This window comes from Paramormyrops kingsleyae, chromosome 21 (genome assembly GCF_048594095.1).
Source record: "Paramormyrops kingsleyae isolate MSU_618 chromosome 21, PKINGS_0.4, whole genome shotgun sequence".
In the NCBI taxonomy this organism is placed as follows: domain Eukaryota; kingdom Metazoa; phylum Chordata; class Actinopteri; order Osteoglossiformes; family Mormyridae; genus Paramormyrops; species Paramormyrops kingsleyae.
Genome location: NC_132817.1, coordinates 12,148,152 through 12,161,418, shown reverse-complemented (window position 1 = coordinate 12,161,418; position 13,267 = coordinate 12,148,152). Strand labels below are relative to the sequence as shown.

Genomic DNA, 13,267 nt, shown 5'->3' with positions numbered 1-13,267 from the left:
CTGCTTGCAGAGGCACAGCACAATGGCCGCCCCCCCCCATTCATTCAGAAGGCCAATTTACACCCTATTCTGCCCAACACCTGCTTGCATTGTTTTGCAAGCCGCCTTTTCGTGGGGTTGGGGGGACAGGATGATCTCCTCCACAGAGGCCAATAAAACACATTCTCAGATCATAATGTGATCTCCCCAGAAATAGTTGCATCTTCAAAACAATAACATAGACAACCTTAAGCGAAAGGTAGTCAGTGCTTCTGGGTTTGGACGTCGATTCCTAAATTATGCATCTGATTGTGTGGTGACCGGTGGAGCCTGAAATGTTACCTCAGGCCTGAAATTACTAATATGATAAAAATGTCTATTGAAATTAATGCCTACGGGGCCCTCGAAACAAATTCACGCTGATGTTTGTAAAGGTCTGCTGTGCCTTGAAAATGAACGTCAGTCTTGTGGTGGTTAGATGATGATGGTGGTGTTTTGTGCCGTTCTCACGTGTTCCATTTTCCACGTGGGTATCTGTGTCACTCCGAGCCCGTGGCTCCCCCAGGGGGTGCGTGAGTCTCGAACTGGGGGGAGTCGTGGGCCTTTGATTTCCCTGATTCTGCTGTATACTGTTTCCACAGAGCGTGCACTCCTGGACACATGACCCACAAGTGTAACTTGGCAACCGGTGGCCATAACAGAGGTGTGGGGGGGGGGGGCGTTTATAATCTTCAAGCCTGCAGCGTCACTGAAGCTCCGCAAAGTGATGCTGCCATTAGACAAAGGAGCCAATGAGAAGCAAAGCTACAATAAAAAGGAGGGAAACCTATAGGACGATCCCAAGGGCCCTAATGGGATTGGTCTGGGTTGGGGGTCAAATATCACATGCTTTCACGGGGCCCAAAATCTCTAGAGGCCCCCCTGATTGGAAGTGAGATGTCCTGATGACCAGAGTTTAATTTAAACTCAATGAGTCACTTAGCATCACTGATTGATTTTTTGCATGCTGTGACTCAAACCTCCCGATAACCATTTTATATTTTTGTTCCCTTGATCTGCTAATAAGTGGAAGGATGAAGAAATGAATGCGTGAGACGGAGTCCTTACTGTCGCAGGGATAAAGTACCAAGACTGGCAAATCATGACCCGGATTTTTGACAAAGACACCCACCAATTGCATTTCTATTTACTAGATGAAAATGTAGACTGTTTATTGCTGGTCTGGAGTGTATTAATAATATTGAGGGCAGGTCCAATTATAAAGCATTCAGAATGTTCTAGTATCCATCCATCCATCCATCCATCCAGTGCGTGGAGGGCCCCCTGTTGGTGGCTGTGGTGTTTTCCCACCGCAGAGAGTGATAACCCCTTCAGGCTCCAAGCCATGTGGTCTTGGGCCTCACAGCACGCTCCCCTATCCATGCTGGGGGAGGAACAAACGCAAGCCGGGACCTCGGTGGCCAGACTAATCATACCCTGCCCTCCACCGCACTTCAAAGGCTGCTTTGGCGACCGGCATGGGCCCGCAGCAGTGGCCGTCTGACAGGGGATACCCCTCTGATGTCTCCCAGGGACAGCTGAAATGAATGAGAGGCTCTGCTTGGATTTCTGGGAAATATTTCCAGCTTTGACACACCATAGCGTCTGCGCATGACTGTTACGTTAGGTGACGAAGCACTCGTAATGCAACACAAGCAAAATAATCGGAATTCAGCATGGCGCTTTTAATATGTTCTGTATATTTATGATAAGCACCCAGTACGCTTACAGCACACAGAGGCGTCATAACTCAAAGTTCTACAAAAATAATTTTAAAAGAACCTATACATTCAACGAAACAAACACAAAGCCATCCTTTACCTTCCACACCGTTACCTAAAGTGACAGTGAACGGAACCCGCTGAAATACGGCGGCTAATGTAATAATCAAATCGACAAACCAAATCATACGTTACGTTACATATCATAATCATATCACTGAAATCTGTTTTATATGTTGTTTTCTTCACCGAGCTCAGATTTTGCCTGATGTCATCGTTAACATAATCAAAGTATATTAATATTTCAGCAGCAGGCTGGAGTTTGGTAGGTTTTCTATTACCGTCTGGTTAAAATTTAATCCCCCGCCATGACTTCAAAGAGCTTGAAGATGCAATCTGAAAGAAAGATGGATACCCACCCCCCCCGCACACACACACACACACACACACCGCCATTCTGCAGAGGCAGCCGCGGCGCTGAAAGTCAACAGAGTCATTGCAGTTATCCGACTCGTGCCCTGAGGTCACGGACGTCTGGTCCTGCAGTGCGTGGCCCACGCCGTCTGAACGCAGGCTATTTAAATCCGGGACACACTCCACGGTGTCTATGTATCGCTAATTATAAGATCTAATATACTGCTAGTATCATAGCTATGTGGATTTATTAGATCCGAATGGTTTTCCTGTTGTTTCATTGTACCTCAATGTGGCCTGGGGTTTAACATTTAAATGAAAACCATGCACCCTGACGGGTAGCGTCCAGTAACTAATAATACGCGGACGGATTAAGCATTATATTTTTAAATGTTAAGTACTATATTCCGAATGCTTGTGTTTTAAGTGTAAACTGTTGCGAGGTATATTTAGTTACATTTGCTATATCAGTAAGCATATTAACATATTTTATCAGAATATAATGGGCGGCAGGCAGCGGCGACGCAGTAGTTTAATGTTAGAGGTGCTACAGGACAGCTATTATTTAGAGCGGGTGTTTTAACATTTAGGCTTCAAGATGTGTATTTTGGACAAAAAATACGACGAGTAGGCTATAAAAACAGCAAAAATGCATTATATGATATACAGATAGTTTAAAAAAAGAAACATGCGGAGGCACAACGATCATTGCAGGAGGAGCCGGAGCGCTCCCAAGCTCCTCCCTGGCGCCGTCACAGGTCATGACAGGACAATTTTGAGAAACAAAAATTGCCGCTTTCTTCGGTATTTGCAGACCGGGGGACAGCGTTGTCTTCTGCCACCGACAGCGCTTTAATATCCTTCGACTGCCCCCTAGCGATCGACATTTTTTTCTGCGAAGAGGTTTATGGAATTTACTGGGGAAAATAATCTACTTCACCTCGAGCCTTTCAGATACCCTTACATTAACATTCACATTTGTCTTTTCACAGTTTGAACCCAAAAGTGAACAATTTGCTGCGCATTTATATTAGGCCTATAGTAAGTATAGACTACAGCAGCAAGGTGTGGTTAGACGTAATAAAGAATCGATGTCTGTGGATTATAAAAATCAATTTATTACAAGGAGTTTTCCGCCTCAGAACTGTTGGCTTGGTGCGTTTTGTTTATTACCCGAAACCTCGGTAAACTCTTGACAATGTAACATTCCTGATTGTGAAAGTAAATGTAGAGCACCACGATACACGGTATCACACATCTCAAAATAAAACGCCAAAAAAAAAAAACAGCTGTGTAAGTATCAGAATAATAAGAAAACTGAAAAGAATAACTATCATGTCGTTTTAAAACATTCATTTATATGAAATCTGCATTTACATACATGAATATATCCTTTGTCGATAATTCTATGTAGCTTCCATGCACGCCATTTGAAATAAATAAATCAAAATAAATTAAAAGCGAGGAATGGTGTAAAATAGTTGCAACCTTGGCTATATGCTTTGCAGCTCCGTTAGGCACTTAGGCTATATAATTCGCGAATGTTGAAAGAAGACGCATACGATTTCCAATAACAGCTCCTGAGATAACACTAAGAAATACAAATAAGAGGACGGAACAGAAAGTGGAAACGCTGCTGCCTTGAAAAAGTTAATTTAATTGCGGTACGTTAAATGAAAAAGGTAAAATAATTACGGTACGGAAAATGCTCGTGCACGTCTACGGGAACATTCCGTTCCTTACAAATAACGTGTGAAACAGCGCCCCTGGAGTCACAAAATATGGTGTAACACCTGTTACTACGGGCGCAAGCAGGAAATACGGGGCGCCAAACCATCTGTGGCACGCACACATATTTACACCTACGGGCAATTTTGCCAAACCAGTTCACCTTATCATGTTTTTGGACTGTGGGGCAGGGGAGTACGGCCAGGAAGGCAATCGGCGTCGTTCCGCCCCATATTCATTATTATTATTATTATTATTATTTGCCGTCAACGCTATAGGTAGGCTCTTAGCGACCGTATAGACTTCAATCCTCTGAAATATTCTTATGAATGTACGCCTACATATGTTTCATACTCCTATATACATTTTTTTTTTTTTTTTTTTTTGGGGGGGGGGGGGTCTTTTATATGAGAAAACCCAGTACTACAGTCTTCGTTATTTTTTTCTACGTATCGATCCTGTAAATGATACTGTATCTGATCAGGCACATGCGGCTTTTTACACTTTGTATCTCGTGTTTCACACCTGTGTGGCACCTGCATCAATTCTTGTCAGACAGGAAACCGTGCGGGGTTTGCTTTGCCTGCATGTCTCAGTCAGTCGTGCCCTTCACAAATACTTGTTCGCCCCAAGGAGCGCTGCAACGCGGTACGTTTCCTCTGTATCTGTACGAGGGGGATCGGGAAATGTATAATAGTCATCCTGATTTTGCTTTGCTTATGTAATCTGGGGAAATATGTGGTGGCTGTCTACCACTGCCATGATATAGTTTTAATTGCGTTTCTGTTTCAGTTAGTCTTCTCTGTATTAAGCAAATAAAAATCAAAAATAAAATTGGATGCAATAACGCAGACCTGCTGGGGACGGCACGGCCCTATCACACAGTATAGGCCTAGATTATAATGTGGTGTTTTGAAATCCTGCATTTGTTATTTGTGCTTAATGGCATTTTATCAGGTAGGCCTACTGGCTGTCTCCGCCACCTAGGAATAAGGAATTCCTTATCGAGGACCCGTCAGGCGGAGGGGAATGTGGCGGCGATGAAAACAGCCGGATTACACTTACACAGGGTGGGTTTGACACCCCCCCCAGAAGCAGCCTCGGTAGAGATTGCGAGAGCAGCCGTAGCACCCTTCCTTAGGAGTGTAGCTCTCTCATAGTGACTAAATATTCATCGCAGGTGTGTTCACATTTCCCCAAATGCTTATTCTGCCGATTTATTTGTGTTAACTTATAGTACTATATAACGTCGATAGTATTTCTGTTATGTGGCAAGTAATCTCCTATTCCCAGTGCAAGTAAACGGTACACGCTGAATTCCTGAAGTGAGTTTGCCGTAAATAAAGGTCAGCATTAACCGGTTCAGCGTTACTCCGATAGTATCATTCACTTTAAGCATAAAGTTATCTAGGCATCCAGTTAGCATTTCGGAAGTAGTTGACTATTTTTAGATTTTATACTTCATTGATCCCAAACAGGATATTTTGCATTTTTTACATTTTAGTCTTTGAAGAAGGAAAATAACTTAACGAAACGGTATATTAATTGTTATCCTGTCTATTTATATATTAATGCTTTGGTTTGGTCGTTCCCTCCATCCATCCATCCATCCATCCATTTCCTATGACTGCGTACCTAATAGATGTTTTGATACATCTATTAATTTAAAAAAAAAACTGACAATAAACAAGACATTCGAAATCTGGCGCCTTCTAATGGAAGAATGAATGAACAACGTGAGTTTAACATCTTTTCGGGAAGTTTGTTCTCTTGGTTTGTACACAGATTTATTGGTACTTGTGAAGTTCAATACAACTGAATGCTATTATAATACGATTTCTTAATCGTTATTGTTGTATTCAATAGGAATGCTGTTCTTATAAGAACGAGAGTATGAAGTCGGACCCGGTCTCATATCATATATGTGAATAATTGTCGAAATGAACCAGAGAAACTTAGACTTTTGTCGTTTATCGTTCGTTAAGAATTGTAAAGGGTTAAAACAAAGTGCGGTTCTGCCTATTTCAGATTTTGTGCGGTGCAGGACCGATTCGAAGCCCGAAGCCCATGTTTGCGCCCTTGGCAAGCGTCACCGCCGGCACCCCCCCCCCCCCCCCCCCCCCCCCCGGTGGCAGTTTACTAGGGTGTTGCCTGCTCAAAAGATGAAGCCATTGTCGGCATAATTTCCAACCTACTTCCAGTTCACACTTCTTTGTCCTACCCTCACTCCGGTTCAGCCTTATCTGTGATCTAGCAATCATTGTCATTGGTTAACGTCGGCCTCCCGACTTCTGAGTTCTTGACAGACGGTGACAACTTCCCTGGGGTAACTTTCCATGTTTTTCAATCACTCTTTGATGTTTGTTTCAGGAGCAACAGTAGACCTTATAATAACTGTATGATTTATACTTTTATTCATAAATTTATTTTTGCTGTTTCTGTATTTTATTTGTACTAGACAGGTAGTCATGACAAACCTTAATTAATTAATTAATATCAGTTAACTTTTATAGGCTTATAATGGGGACTTTCATTGATTGATATATATATTGATTTCACTGATTGAAATTTTGGCCTATAGTGCATCCCAGGCTGCCAATCTCAGACATTAAATCTAACTATGTCCTCTGCTTTTGTTGTACATCTTATTTCTGCTTTAACCAGTTGTTGTCTTGCTGTTGTTTTTACTTAGATATGGATACCTTTCTTTTGACTCACTAACTCCAAAGTGGGTAGCACACATCTTTATAGTTTATGAAACACATGTTGGCATTTTTTGAAACAGAGCCTGTCTACAAATTATCATGAAGTTCCCTACCACCTGTTTGGCTACAGGAGTGTCACAGTTGCCTGACAACCAATGGGATCACAACAAGGGGCGTGGTTTACTGGAACTGGGTTGGAAATTGTGTACATGCTGTCAGAGGTACCCTGTGGATCCACATTCCATTACAGTAGAAAAGTTGTTTGGCATAAGTCCTAAACCACAGACCATGTGACACTGCCAAATAATTAATGTATTTGGGTAAAAATCTGTCAGTACTCCATTTTTACAATATTACAGGCCTATTGTTAACTTATAGTATTATATTGCTATAGTTTGCTTGGTGCCATAAGAAAATTAAGTGCCATGAGAAGGAACAAGTCTTTTAGAGTATAAGGAAGCAGATGAAGAAGATTAAAGTCTTGAGAAGAAGAATGAAAAGAATGGCAACATTTTTATCTTTGTGTTTGTAATGTTTTAGTCTGTGTTTGTCTTTCTTTGGAAGTAGATGGACCTGAATGCCGTGTGGGTAACAGCCATAGTTTTACAGGTCGATTCGGAGGGATACGATTACAGCTGCGGCTTCTCCACGTCCCGTTCTTGGCTCTGAGAGATGGAGAGGCAGAGGGCTTTCCTGGACAGCCGGAGAAGCCCTCCCAGTGACAGCGGCTCCGCCACCTCCCTGAATGCCGATACTGTTGAAGATTTCAGGAAGAAACTCAAACACTTCTTCATGAGCCCCTGTGAGAAAGTCAACACGCAATGGCGGATATCTTGGAAACTGCTTCTACAGATCCTTAAAATCGGACTTGTCACCACCCAGGTATAAATTAAACGAGTTATTTAGATGTGGATGATTACGCGTTCATTTGCTCTTTGTAATGCTGTATGTTGCATGTCAGTCTCACGTTAAGTGCATTTACCTGCTAATGTCTTTCTGCCTTATAGTTGATCTCCTTTGGACTCAGTAACCAGATGATGGTCACATTTGAAGATGAGATTCTGGTCACACTCAGGCATCTACTTCTGAAAGGATATAATGACAGAAATATTGAGAATTATGCCGTATACACAAAGTCTGAAGTGTATGACCACATCCATTTTATTGTTGATCAGGTAAAATGACCATTTTATTGGAATATATACATTGATTAACTTGGATACACTGTGTGTTTTGGTTAATGTGTCCTTATGTTTGTGACTTAACTGTCTGGACACTGGTTTCTGGAATGATTCACGGAGAGTCACCAGCTGCTGTTGTGGGGGGGCAAAGTCATGGGGTTCGATGTGATTTATTCACTTGATTTCAGACGGCTCATCTGGATGAGTTGTTGTTGACGCCGCTTACCAAAATTACTGCCAGCATTCTGTAAAACTACCAAACCAGAAATCGTTAACCTTCACAGGTTACTTTAATGCAATAAAAAAAATTTGCCCACTTGCTATTAAAAAACACTTTGGTGTCTGACACTGGTGTAATCTGCATAAGCAAATACCAACTTTCCAAAGCATACAGCATTTTACAAGGGTTACCTCACCAGCACGTATTACGAAAATAATTTCTTCATGCTGTAGTTCGGTTTTAGCCATTTATTTGTACTTGTGTGTTGTGCAGCTTTATTCAATATTTGTACGTAGCAATTTTTCAACAGGCCTGTTTGAAACATTTTATTTATTATTATTAGTATGTAAATTTGTGGAATCTTTCTGCGGGCAACCATGCATACGAGAAGGACGGCGGGAAGTATACGCCCCTTTCCATATGCCAGGACTTCTACAGAAAGAGCCTGATTTTCCCAGAAAATGAGACCTTCCACATTGATCCCCACGTTGAATCAGGTACCGGGGTCCAAGTGACCCGTCCATCTCTGCAAAGTAGAAAATATTAATTTTTCAGCGGAAAAATGTCATGGAATATGTGATTGGGTGGAAAACATTTCTCGTCGGTTTGCGTGACCACAGAAACAAGAAGTTAACTATTTACTCAGACGTGTGTTTCAGATCCATATATAATTATTAATGTCATATTTTCCTTCCCGATTAACATTTAGGTATTTATATATATCTCGCAGTATAAATGGCGTCTTTTTGTTATTTCTGGCAGAGTGCTCGGACATATATCCATCGCAGCTCCTTGCAGACCCTACAATTATGAAAAAACAGTTGAATATCACTCTGGATTTTAAAAGGTGCTTTAAAAATAAGTTTTTGAACTGTCTGAAAATTCTCTCCACAGCTGGTTTGTGCAGTAAAGTCCCCCAAAAGTAGTCCTGAAAGCGCACGACCAAATTTTGATCGGAATGAATCCGAATAGTGTTCTCATGTGTGATTTTGATTGTTAACGATGGGTACAAAAGCGTTGTTCTAAGGATTTCATTAGACAATTTTTTCCTTCTTGTCCTCAAGGCTGATTAGAATAAAAATCCATTTCGCACTGAAGGCCATAAACGTGCAAACGCTTTTTCATCAGGAGTTGCCCGATTGCTACGTCTTCGCTGTGGCGGTAAGTATCCGAGTAGCTCCGCATTTCAGTCGCAAACGGAAAATATCCTTCAGCCCCAAAAGAACCAAAAAAAAAAAACTATAAAAATACAACTATTTCTGCTATGTTTGCGTTACGGACTAGTGCAAATAGCTTTTGCCAAAAATATATTTCTAAATCCATATTTGTTTTAGGCCAGAAAGATAGCCAACAACACGAATGCAGGCTTGGAATAACCATTTGAGATACAAATAGGTTTGAGCCACTGTGCATTAAGTAGCCTAGTGGAATTATCCGCTTTGATCTAGTTTTAAAAACCAGCGCTGTTAGTGTTCAGACCATCACAAGAAATGCGTATTTATGTTATTTTCTCACACTACAGACCACGTTTCACAACATTGCTCAAAGTGGACGCATCAAAATGACTCTGAACAGCAATACTGACATTAAAGAGTGTAAAGACGGGAATGTTACATTCACGTGTAAGTGTTACGTCTGTTTATCATCACTACTATTTTGTGTTTTTAGATGGCAGGACAGCGGTACGGTTCGGCATTACAGTGTCATGAGTCGCTCTGGAAAAGGGTTGCGTTTACTCTATTTAGACAACAGGTGGCGCAAAACGGCCAATAAATTGAGAGGCCTAAAATATGTCTTGTTGCTAAATAGCGATATGTATATGTCATGACATAATATAAGTAATTTTCAGTTCCCAGGAACATCCATTACCTTACGTTAGATTCTTTCATCATCCTCATCTGTTTGACGTCGCTGCTTCTGTGTGTCCACTCGCTAATCAACGGGATTCTGCTGCAGTTCGTAAGTAAAACCTTTAGTGATATGATTGTACAGTGAGAATTGTCTGAAATGTCTGATCTACATGTATGTGTGTTAATCTCATTCAGGAATACACTGCCTTTTTCCGAGCCCTGCGCAAAAATGTACCACCATGGTCAGATCGCATGGAGTTCGTGAATGGCTGGTATATTCTGATTGTACTCAGCGACTCCTTGGCAATATCAGGCTCTCTCCTCAAAATCGGAATCCACCTGAAGGTATTTCTACACGACTGTGATTAATGAAGTATATCTTATGTAGGTCTATTATATCTTACATTGGGTCGGCATGGTGGTGCAGTGGTTAGCACTCAAAGCCTTTGGGACCTGGCTCAAGTATCCACCAGGGTTCCATGTGTGTGGAGTTTGCATGTTCTCTTGCATGTGTGTCATCATGGGATTTCGTCTGGGTACTCTGGTGCTCCCCCCACAGAGTGAATGGTGTGTGAGTATGCCTTGTGATGGGTTGGTGCCCTGTCCCGGGATTTTCCTTTCCTTGTACCCATAGCTTCCCGGATAGCCCTGTGACCCTGAATAGGACAAGTGGTATCAGAAGATGCATGGAGATTCTATGTTTATGTGCCTCTGAAGTGTGAATCACTCTGCCCAATCATATTCATTGCATCTGTGTTTTGTTAGCCCTGTCTAGCCCCTTGAAATGCATTGCCAATATTCAGATTCATGTATGTTAATCCATTTTTAAAAATCTTCTTCATTACTATTTTTCTTGCCATTAATCTTTGAGCAGGATCCTCCTAGTCTGTGGTTATGGGGCATCACAGTTGCAGCACAGAGGTTCATGTAGAGATAGCTTAAGAACCCTTCTATACCAGTTTACTGTAGCCCATTTTTTTAAATGAAGCAGTTTACCAAGTTTACTGATTGTCTGGTTTGCAGTGTCAGTGTTATAGAATTAAAATTAACATTTGTTTACTGGTTTCTCTTTTTCAGAATTTTACCAGTTATGATGTCTGTAGTATTCTGCTGGGTACAGCCACGCTGCTGGTCTGGACAGAAGTCATCTGGTACCTCAACTTGTTTCAGAAATATAACGTAAGGCTGCTACGTTCATTTTTTAGCACAACGAAATGCTAAAAAACGAGTGCAGTTCCACTTTGATGGTGAATGCAGGATGTCAGTGTGGCGATTGAGCAACTGGGCTTGTGACTAGGAGGTCACGGGGTCAATGTCCTGGAAGATGTCCAGCTCTGTAAATTTACATTAATTGAGCCAAAACTTTTGCCCAAAGCGACGTAGAAGTGAGCCTGGGAGATTTACTGAATGCAAATGTAAATGTGTTCAGGTGTAAAAATAAATTAGGATATTTAAAATGTGAGGCATACCCAAACGTATACACACCCAAAAGAAGTTGGCTGATATTAATTCGTTGCTCCATGCACAGCCTGTGAGTTTTCTAACCCTGAGACTGCCTTCTTAATTCTGCAGGTCCTAACCCTTGCGTTAAAGGCAGCCTTTCCGAATGTCCTCCGGTTCTGCGGATGTGTCATCATGATCTATCTTGGTTACTGCTTCTGTGGCTGGATTGTATTAGGACCTTACCACTCAAAAGTAACCCTTCTACCTCATTCTCTGCAATCCTGCACAGACCTGCATAGACTGCTAACTGTTGTGTAATTAACAAATAATATTGGTCTGTTTGGTCTTTTCTTTTTGGGTCCAAAGTTCCAGACTTTGAACACCGTGTCCGAGTGCCTGTTCTCCGTCATTAGTGGAGATGTCTTCCACACCTTCAAGAACATACGGAGATCGAGCTACCTGGTGTGGCTCTTCAGCAGACTGTACCTCTACTCCTTCGTTTTGCTCTTCGTCTACATGGTTTTCAGTCTCTTCATCTCGCTTATCACAGACACATGCAGCACCGTGAAGGTTGGTTTCCTTATCTGGTGAATCGCGTTGTTTTCTATTTAAGGAAACTGAGTCATGAGTTGTTATTTTCTCCCTTAAGCAGCAGCAGCAAGACCGCCGGACGGAGTCGGCACTGAGGGCGTTCATAGATTGCAAAGACCTGCCGGATTCAGGGAAGTTCACGCTGGACAAGGAACCGGATTCATGCTCTTTTTGCAGCTGCCTTCGGTGTGTCACGTAGCCTGTAAAACAGACCTTATCCAGAAAGGGTTGGTGTGTATGTGGGTTTTCGCTGCAACTCCTTAATTAGATTACTAATTAGAGGGCTGATTGGCTGAAGAGTTGCTCGAACCTGGGTTTGAACAGCTGACCTAAAGGTTACCCCAGAAACCTGCACACACACTGGCCCTTTGCGGATAGGATCGCCCACCCGCTGTTAAAGGCAGTGGTGGGAATAACTGCCCTTGGAAGTGAGCCGGATCATATGGCTCCTTCACCATTCATTTTTCGTCCCTTCTTACAGGGTAGAGGTTACTAGGTTTATCTACAAAGTAATCAGTGGAATAATGATAGGGCAAGATTTGGATCAGATTCAAACTTATATCCCACTGATATGATCTCATTTCTTATGTGTGGACTAGGTTTAGCTAGAGGAGGAGGTGCCAACTTTGAACATTGAGTTTGCAAACAGTAACTAGCAAATCCTGCTTATTCTACCTTTGAGGACCATAATGCGATAATCGATACCTCCTGTGACTGGCTGGTGCTACTGTTAATATAAAGGGGAGTGGAAGGATTTAGGGCGGGCGATGAAATTTGGACAGAACAATAAAAAGAACAGCTTAAGTACGACTCGATTGTCTTCGTTCATACCAAGGAGTCGATACAAAGAATCGGATTGTTTGCAAACGAAACATCACTAACAGACGGTAGTTTGTGGAGGTAGTCACATGTTCATTCAGGAGCTTCCAGCAGTCTTTCTTCGGTGAGCATGGGGCTGGTGCATCAGCTGTCATTTAGCCAAGGGAGCAGTTGAAAACAATACGTGCATGTTCAACACACTTTCAATCATGAACTGTGGTGCGAGATCATGTTGGCCTCACGCTGAGAGTAGCCAATAAAAAATAAAAGAATGACATTTGTGAAGACCGTTCAGTAAACCTCATTTACAGTATTGGTGTGCCAGTTGGTAGTCATCACAATAATGTTAACCACTACTAATGGTAAGGCAATAATGAATCAAGTTGACAATTTTAAATTTAGTACTAGGTTTGTGTGTAGTTATATTGACGAGTGGGATGCTGTCCATACAGAGTACACTGTGTCCCACCAGGGCGTCTGTGCCAGAGACTCTGCTGGTGGTTTGCACAAAAAACCCCCACAACTCTCAATTTATAAAGCAAACTAAACAGTCCATTTTGAGTTGTATAAATTTCAG

The 13,267-nt window shown here is 42.0% G+C and overlaps 1 protein-coding gene across 5 annotated transcripts; it reads left to right on the top strand.

The window, feature by feature from the left end:
• Positions 1-4,340: 4,340 nt before the first annotated feature.
• Positions 4,341-12,681, top strand: mcoln3a (mucolipin TRP cation channel 3a). 5 transcript variants are annotated; one of them, XM_023818765.2, is made up of 14 exons: positions 4,341-4,529; positions 4,839-4,951; positions 7,196-7,468; positions 7,594-7,761; positions 8,331-8,484; positions 8,750-8,834; positions 9,052-9,148; positions 9,510-9,609; positions 9,837-9,946; positions 10,033-10,182; positions 10,915-11,016; positions 11,410-11,532; positions 11,694-11,850; positions 11,930-12,681. In XM_023818765.2, the coding sequence occupies exons 3-14, from the start codon at positions 7,259-7,261 to the stop codon at positions 12,133-12,135; spliced, it is 1,662 nt and encodes a 553-aa protein (XP_023674533.1). In that variant the 5' UTR covers positions 4,341-4,529; positions 4,839-4,951; positions 7,196-7,258; the 3' UTR covers positions 12,136-12,681. The 5 variants fall into 5 exon arrangements, with proteins under 5 accessions (XP_023674533.1, XP_023674532.1, XP_023674536.1 ...); XM_023818764.2 differs by lacking the exon at positions 4,839-4,951; XM_023818768.2 differs by lacking the exons at positions 4,341-4,529; positions 4,839-4,951 and having other exon boundaries at positions 6,617-7,468; positions 11,933-12,681.
• Positions 12,682-13,267: the final 586 nt, after the last annotated feature.